Source organism: Onychomys torridus, chromosome 4, assembly GCF_903995425.1.
Source record: "Onychomys torridus chromosome 4, mOncTor1.1, whole genome shotgun sequence".
NCBI lineage: Eukaryota > Metazoa > Chordata > Mammalia > Rodentia > Cricetidae > Onychomys > Onychomys torridus.
The window spans coordinates 11,797,868-11,805,860 of record NC_050446.1 but is presented as its reverse complement, the minus strand read 5'-3'; the positions used below and the strand labels follow the sequence as shown (position 1 = coordinate 11,805,860).

Genomic DNA, 7,993 nt, shown 5'->3' with positions numbered 1-7,993 from the left:
TCCACCAGCTACCCAAGCCTTTAAGAACTCGCTTGGTGTTTTTCCTAGACAAATGTGAAAACAGAGACTCAGAGACCCGAGGTTAGCTGACAAGGTCCCTGTAGAACATAAGCGTACACAAGCGACCAAGGCCACATCCCTCCCATATGCTCTAAGTCAAAGCGAGTCTCCAGAACTAACCCTCTTCTGAGTGGGGTGGTAGAAAAGGCCTGGGTGTCAGCTATTCCCATTTCACTGGGTGTATTGTTTCCCTTGCTGGGTTTGGGTATCCCATGGAACGGAGGGCTCTCTCGCCTCTCAGAAGCCAGGGCTTTTAGGTGGTGCCAAAGGATGGCATGTGCTACTCTTTAACAGTGTTAAGAGGGTCTTGAGTACAAATATGGTGTCCCCAGACCAGGGAAAAGGTCTTTCACGAGCTGGTCCTGAAATGCTCCAGGGCAGTACTATTGGGTAGCCCTCATTCTCAGGTGGCTGTTTCATTTTTATTTATATTGAAAAATGGCAAGCACCATGGCTAGGGATGTAGCTCAGTTGGTGGAACACTCACCCTAACATGCACAAAGCCCTCGTTTCTACCCCCAGAACCACATTAAACTGGGCACAGTTACATGAGTACACATACCATCCTAGCACCTGGGAAATGGAGGCAGGAGGATCAGAAATTCAAGGTCATCCTTGGCTACACAACTGAGTTCAAGGCCAGCTGGGTCTACATGATACTCTGTCTCAAAACTGAGACAGAATTTGGCTAGGTCAGTAAGGAACACAGCTAGGTCAGTAAGACACTTGTCATGCAAACTAAAGGACCTGAGTCCAATCTCCAGAACTTAATGTAAGGATGTGTTTATAGTGCTAGCACTGGGGGAGGGGGAGGGGAATCCCTGAGGCTTGAACCTCAGCAGCCTAGCCTAACCCAGTGAGCCTTGGGTCTCAGTGAGAGGCCTTGTCTCAGAAAACAAGGTAGACAACTGAAGAACAAAATCCAAGGTTGACCTTTGGCCTCTATATACTTGTGTGTGTGTGTGTGTGTGCACATGTATGCATGTACATAAACACACCACACACACACACACACACACACACACACACACACACACACACACACGGGTGAAATATTTAGAGTTCCCTTTTGGTGTCATTTTTTCATGTCAGGGCTCAGCAACAGTATGTGACTCATGGCTGCCACATTGGATGGTGCTATCATTGTGGGGAGCTGCTTGGGATTGGGCACCAAATGAACCCCAGAGGCCCGCCATGGGCTGAAAACACCAAGCCTTTCTCCAGGTACCCCTCAGTAAGCCAATTATCAGTGGCTCTAGACAGAGCCACCTACACAGCTGTAGGGATTTCCTGTGGCCCCTTGAGGTAGGACCTGTCTTAGACAGAAAGTGGAGAACCCAGTGCAGAACTAGTGGCACCCCACTAGCTGTAGTGACCTCCTAAGATGCTTCCATGAGCTTGCATATGAGGTTCCTGGGCTCGCCAGCTGCCCAAAACTCCCTGAGTTGGCTGCCACTGCAGCTTGCTTAGCAGTGGGAACCTAAGAACCTGGGCACCCAGGCAAAGTGCCTGCTTACGGGTCATGGCACCATCAGGTCTTTGCTGGAAGAAGCCGGATGGCTTGGTGCCGGAGCATCATGGTGTTTAGATGTTCAGCAAGTCTCCATGGGGGCCGCTTTCCTGAAGACTTCGGGGAGAATAAGGAAGAAAGTAGGAGGGGACCGGAGGTGGGGGGGGGTCATGCTGGGGTCTTCAGGTATTTGACCTGACTGGATCCACAACAACTGGCCAGGAGGGAAGTCGGGGAGCACACTGGCCATTTTGCATCTTGACGGGATGGTCACCTGATGAATGAGTGTTAACAGCCTGAGCTAGCCATCCTCTGATGCCCTTCACAGATGCCCACCATTATCTGCCTCTCACTCATCACAAGAACAGCCTGGTCCCCTCTGCCCACATACAGGCTGGGCCTGGAGGGACTCAAAAGGCCTCAGCTCTGTTGTGAGCTTTTTACAGCTCTCTTCCTAGAGACACAGACCACTTGTCTACCTGCTCTCCCCTACCCACAAGAGTGACAGGACGTCACTGGGCTGTCCTTGACAATCCCTCTGGCCTCCGAATCCCCACGGGGTAAAGGTAAGATGAATGTGTAGGCTCAGCCAAACTGGATGGAGGTCCAGGGGGCATGGTTTGTCCTCCAGGCCAAGTCCCTAAGCTGAGGCAGAGTGAGACAGCCCCATCTATCAGTCCCCCTCTTCAGGCTGGGAGGTTTAGATACCACCAGGGCCATAGCATGCTGGTCAGGCCTACCTCAGGACCATGACACATGAGCAGCTTGCTCTGTACCACCTGTCTGTACCTCCCTCCTCTCCTTTGCTGAATGTTTCTGCTGTCTTCCACACAGACTAAAGGGATGTGGTCCTGTGCCAGCATCATGCATAGGAAGCCCCTGGGATGTGTGGGAGGGAAGTAACTAGAAGTGACCTGGACATTTTGCTATCAAACCCTCAGTCCTTACCAGGGAAATGGACATCTCACCCTGCCAGGGCTCCTCCCCGTCTCCCACCGGAAGGCACGTGGAGTGGCATGCTGCTTTGTGCTAATGCAAGCCTTTTCTACGTGACCAGGACAGGGGCAGCAAGCCTGTGTGTGCGCCTGTCCTGCTGTCCTCTGCAGTGACAGCTCCACCTAGAAACCTCTGAACCCCAACACTGTTGTGGCTCACTGAGGCACCTGAGGGTACCAAGACCCCCATCCCCTCCCTCCCCTGCCTGCCTGCCTCACTCTGATCTCCACACTTCGAGCATTTTCACATTGGTTTCCCAGTGATTTCTGATAGGCAATGCTCAGCCACAGTGGGGGCCATGGGGCATGATTTTCCAGAAAAAAAATTGAAATATAGCTATGAAATGTGCCTCCAGATTGGCAGTGCGGGAAGCCGGGCCTGAGGTCTCTGAGATCCATCCAGGACGGGGTGCCCCAGTCAAAGGCGCTTCAGGGACTTTCCAGAGGAACTTGGGAGGTGATTCTTGACAGCTGCTCTCACTCAGGGACTCGACACCCTTCCAAGGACTGTGCATGGGGGAGGCTGGCAGGCATGGGAAAGGCATGTGAAGTCTGGGAGAAATGAGTTCGGCTGGGAAAGCACTCAGACCTCCCTTGTCCTGAGCTATCCCCAAGGACAGGTTGTGAGCTCGTGGTCATCGGCCTGACCACAGAATTGGGGGAGGGATGGCTGGGCAATCTGGGCAGCTGCCTCCATTTTGTCCTCTCCTCCTCCCTCCCCTCCCCTCCCCTCCCTACTCTACCCCCCCCCCACACACACACACACTTCTTCCCCATCCTCCCAGCCTCCCTCTCCCCCCTCCCTTTTTCTCACTCCTCCCTTCTCTCTCCTCTGGCTCCACAAAACTCATGTCGTCCAAGAGCCAGCACTGTGCTCCCGAGAGACCACAGGTGTTCCTTCAGCCATTCAGAGATTCCTCCACACCCTCCCGCCTCCAGCCCTTCCCCAGACTCAGGGGACCAGATCCGCATTTGAAAGGCCAACTATACCTCACACATCTTCCCATGGTTTCAATTTTATTAGCTTGACCTTTTCCAGCTCAGTGTGTGGTGTGGGAGCCTGTAAAGATTCAGAGCCCCCCCCAGGACAACTGTGCCCAACTCCCCCCTCTGCTGCCTTCTTTGGGTTCAGGAGACCCCCAGCTCCGTACTGACGCAGCATCTGCCCCCTGCTCTCCTACATGACAGGGCATGGACTGTGAGATGGCATGGTAACCTTTGTTTGGGCAGTCACAGCATCCTAAATTTCTAAGTCAGGGTATGAGGACTAGATCTATAGAAAAGTGGCAGACATTCACCCCAGGAAGGAGAGACAGGTGTAGGTGGTTACACAAAGTGAGAGAAAGGGCCACTGTGTTTCACCCAGCATAGCTAGAGCAGCCCGGTCACCAGAGGTTGGGTGAGCAGGATGCATCTGGGTAGAGACAACGGTCCTTAGAAACGCACACTGCAGCAGGGGCCTGCACAACAGCAAGCTCGGCGTCCCTGGACCCATGAGCAACGGCGTCAGCGAAAACGGAGACAGAAGCCGGCACTGCTGTGTAAGGAGTGGGGGTTCCTGGTCTGAACCCCATGACACGTGCCCCCACCCCACCCGTGTCCCAGGCTGGTGACTCTCAGAAGGCTTTTTCCCTGGCAGAGCTGGAAGGTTAAGGCAAGCACTCTCTCTCTGTCCTCTCTGGTCTGGAAGGCAGCCATCCTGAGGAAGGACTGCACCAGTACAGCACATCCCTCTATGCTCTCCATCCTATACCTGTGGTGGACACTGTTCTTCAACCCCTGCCCGCTGTCCTCTGATTCACTACTCTTCATGTGCTTGAGCTACACATTACCAGTCAGCTGAGTGAGGAACAGAGGGGAAGCCTGCCTGCCTGCCTGCCTTCCGGCTCCTATCTTGGCTTAACCATACACCTTCTGAGATACTCACAAGGACCTTGAGCCAAGACATCTTCAATGTGCATTTTGGGAGGACTAAGGTAGATTGGAGACCACTGTGTGATCCATGAGCAGGAGGAACATTGTGGTCCATCCAGTCCTGGTTAGGAGCTGGGGTGCTTAGCAGGACCAGATAGAGGCTAAGGGTGGGGAAGGCTCTGTTTTGCCTATGTCCTAGGTCTTGGGACACAGGGCCATTTGTGCAGTGCAGGAGTTGGCAGGCAGTGTGGGAAGTGTGGCAGTTTCCAGTGGCCTGAGCAACGTAGCCTCCACCCTACAGCTCATCAATAGATGCCCTTCACCCGCTTATTGTCAGGGTCAAAGGGAGACTTCAGGTGAACCTGGGCAGGATAGGTGACCCCCATTCTCTCCAAGGCATATTCTCCACTCTTCACAAAGTCCAGAGAGACCTAAGAGCAGAGGGAAGTCAGAGTCACTAAATTGTTGCTGAAGGGGGGGTGGTGTTTAGGGTTTCTCTGTCGTAACTCTCTAATAAGCCAACTCCTGTACCAAGCTCCTTCTCTGAGATAGAGCTCCCAAGAACAGCAGATCATGTGCCCTGTGCCCATGAGGCAGACAGGGATATCTGAGCCCTTCAAAGCTTAGGCCCAGTAGCCATCAAGACCTCTCCCTCAGCATGACTTGTTCCTGTGACCCGCTTCAAGCTCCCTGGGAAGATGGGGCTCAGGCAGGAGCTTGGATGCATTTTAGAGCCAGACAAACACACCATTATTATAAGGCCAGGGCCAGTGGCCAGACATGTTATCCTAAGGGACAGAGTGGATGGAACAGCTTTCTGGACAGCGTGGACCCTGTACCCTCCCCCATCCAACCCATATCTGGCTCCCTCTTCTCAGCAAGCCCTCTGGAGCTGTTAGCCCTGGGAGCAGGTGCTCCTCCAACAGGGGAGAGTGCTGTAGCCTGACACTCTACTGTGCAGAGGGAGGAACACTCCCAGGCCACCCAAGGAGTTGCTTCTTTGTGTACAGTGAGGATTCCAAGCCCAGGCTGGAGGGGTCTGGTGCTTGTTCTCCCCCATTCCAGGTGGCTCAGGACTGGATGAAAAAGAGAAAAGGCAACACACCTTTTTAAGCCACAGGATGTTCACGGATGAGACCTCTGTGCCATGCAATTCCCTACATGATGGGAGACTGGTGGATTTCAGCAGGGTAAAGGCAGGTGTTCTGGGATTAGCCTAGTTCAGCTGATAAACACCCACGAGCCACAGAATACTCCCTAGCTCCTTAGTCTTACTTAGAAATGTGGGTTATCCCACCAGAGCACTGATAAATAGGGAGAGAGGGGGTTGGTTTGCAGCATCTGCCCACTCTCATGGCATGAATATTCTAGATGCGTGATCACAGCGGTGGGACATGGGCCTCTCACTCCTTCGGTCACCTTCAGGGTCAGGCTCCTTGTCTGTGCGGGATTTATGTTGGGCCCCCAGGCTCTGTTTGTCAGAAACCCAATGAAAGGGTGGGCAGGGTGGGTTGCACTAACCTTTGAAAGATAAGGCTGTGGGTTCTCCCCTGCCTACCAGGCCTGGGCACCAGTAAATGCACTTCTAATTTTGCCTTGGCTGGGACCCAGGTTGTGGCCTCTCAGTGTTAAGAAAGTCCTGTGTGACCACCAAAGGTCCTGGGCTGGTTTACAATGTGTGATGACTGTTAGTCAAGTTCCACTCAGTGTGGTGCTCCATACTGGAGTCCTGTGAGGAGGGTAGGGGAGTGTAGGATCTTAGGGAAGCCCCTGGTCTGTGGAGCAAGAAAAAGCCATGGGCTGGACTTAAGCCTGTATCCTGAGCCTCCTGCTCTAGCACAGTGCTCCTCTCCGCTCAGCCACCCCCATCCTAAGCTGGGCTCCACAAGTCAGGCTACCCCCCCCAGGTCCCATGGGAGCCACTTGTCCTTGCCTCTTCCCCAGCTTGGTGGCCCCTCCCTCTATTCAGCTGGACACTATGGTCCAATTTGTCTTGGTGTCAGGTCCCAGGTCAGCACCTCTGGGACTGAAGTTGGGGCATAGGAGATCTCAGTGAGACTTCGGCAAAGGTATGCTAAGGTAGTGTGAAAATAAATGGCAATACTCTTTGTACCTCCACACCCATGGCTGGAAAACAGCAAGAGGTAAAGCCACCCCTTTCCTCCTGGGGACATAGCTGGCACCCTCTTGTGGCTCTCCAGGCTACCCCAGCATCTGCAGCCTGGGTTTGGCTCACTGGGGTTGAGGTCTCTGGGATAAGGAAGAGGGCAGAGATGGTCCGCTAGCCTCTGGGACCTGAGAATGTTGTTCCAGGCCCTGCAACTCTTTTTGATCAAGAAAGTCCTGGGGCTGCCCCAGTCAGTTTCATTTTGAGATAAAATAGAAAACCAGCAAGACACTGCTGGAGACCAGGATTAGGCACTCCTCCACCCCTCCTGGCTTCCTTCTCCTGTGTTCCCAGCATGCACAGGTATGGTCCTGAGGATCTGGTGTTGAGCCTCGAAAGGGACAGGGAACAGGGCTCACCGGTCCACCACTGGGGTCTCGGATGTAGCCATAGGCGATAGTTTTGTTCACGGCGAACCCAAAGTCAGCCCTCCGGACGTGGCCCACCACTTGGCCGTTTCTCCAGATGGCCTCCAGGCCAAACATAGGCACCTCCCTGCGAGAAGCAAGAAGATGGCTGCAACCCCAGACCGTGGTGGGAACACAGCCTAGGGAAGTGAGGTAGCTGGATGTAGCAGGAATCTTAAAGGTACTTGTTAATAAAATCAAACCCGAGGCCAGTTATTGGGGTGAATGCTGGAAGATCAGAGAAGCAGAACAAGCCACAGCTACCTCACCTTGCCAGTTCCTCAGCTGGTCTTATTTCCTCAGACTGGAAGCTTCTGTGTCCTCATCCACATGAATCTCAGCTGAACTGTGCTGCTCCAAAGCCTGAATGCTTAACCAGTCAAACACTGCTAGTTTCTGGTCTTCAAGCCTTATATAATCTTTCTCTTTCTGCCCCCACTCCCTGGGATTAAAGGCTCGCTTTCTGGGATTAAAAGCGTGTGCCACCATGCCTAGTTGTATCCTTGAACACACAGAGATCCGCCTAGCTCTGCCTCCCAAGTGCTGGGATTAAAGACATGCACCACCACTGCCTGGCTTCTGCTATGGCTTGCTCTGACCCATTTTCTAGCCACCGCTTTTGGGCTCTGTATCTAGTGGCTGTCTGTTCTCTGACCTCAGATAAATTTATTAGGGTGCACAATATATTGGGGAACACAATACCACCACAGCTGGACTATACCAAAAGAGCATATGGCCCACATGGGTAGAGCTACCCTACAAGGACCTTGCAAGCCCCCAATAGCCCAACACCTGACCTAGGATGACAGGAACAGATGGGAGTGAACAAGGGAAGAAAATCTAAAGTTGAGCAGAGCCCTGGGGCTCCCGCAAGGCCCCATTCCATCCCCTTTTCATTGAACTGCCTTTAAAGGTCTATATTAGTTATAGAAAATAATGG

At 53.1% G+C, this 7,993-nt stretch overlaps 1 protein-coding gene across 2 annotated transcripts in view; it reads right to left on the bottom strand.

Moving 5' to 3' along the window:
* Positions 1–3,575: 3,575 nt before the first annotated feature.
* The window catches only part of Sardh (sarcosine dehydrogenase), a 61,924-nt gene continuing 57,506 nt past the window's right edge, over positions 3,576–7,993 (bottom strand). For both annotated transcript variants that reach the window (XM_036186330.1, XM_036186332.1), the window contains 2 exons: positions 7,006–7,141; positions 3,576–4,910 (listed from right to left, as the gene is read on the bottom strand). In XM_036186330.1, the coding sequence (XP_036042223.1) occupies positions 4,785–4,910; positions 7,006–7,141 (262 nt within the window). In that variant the 3' untranslated portion in view covers positions 3,576–4,784. The remainder of the gene's footprint in view (positions 4,911–7,005; positions 7,142–7,993) is intronic.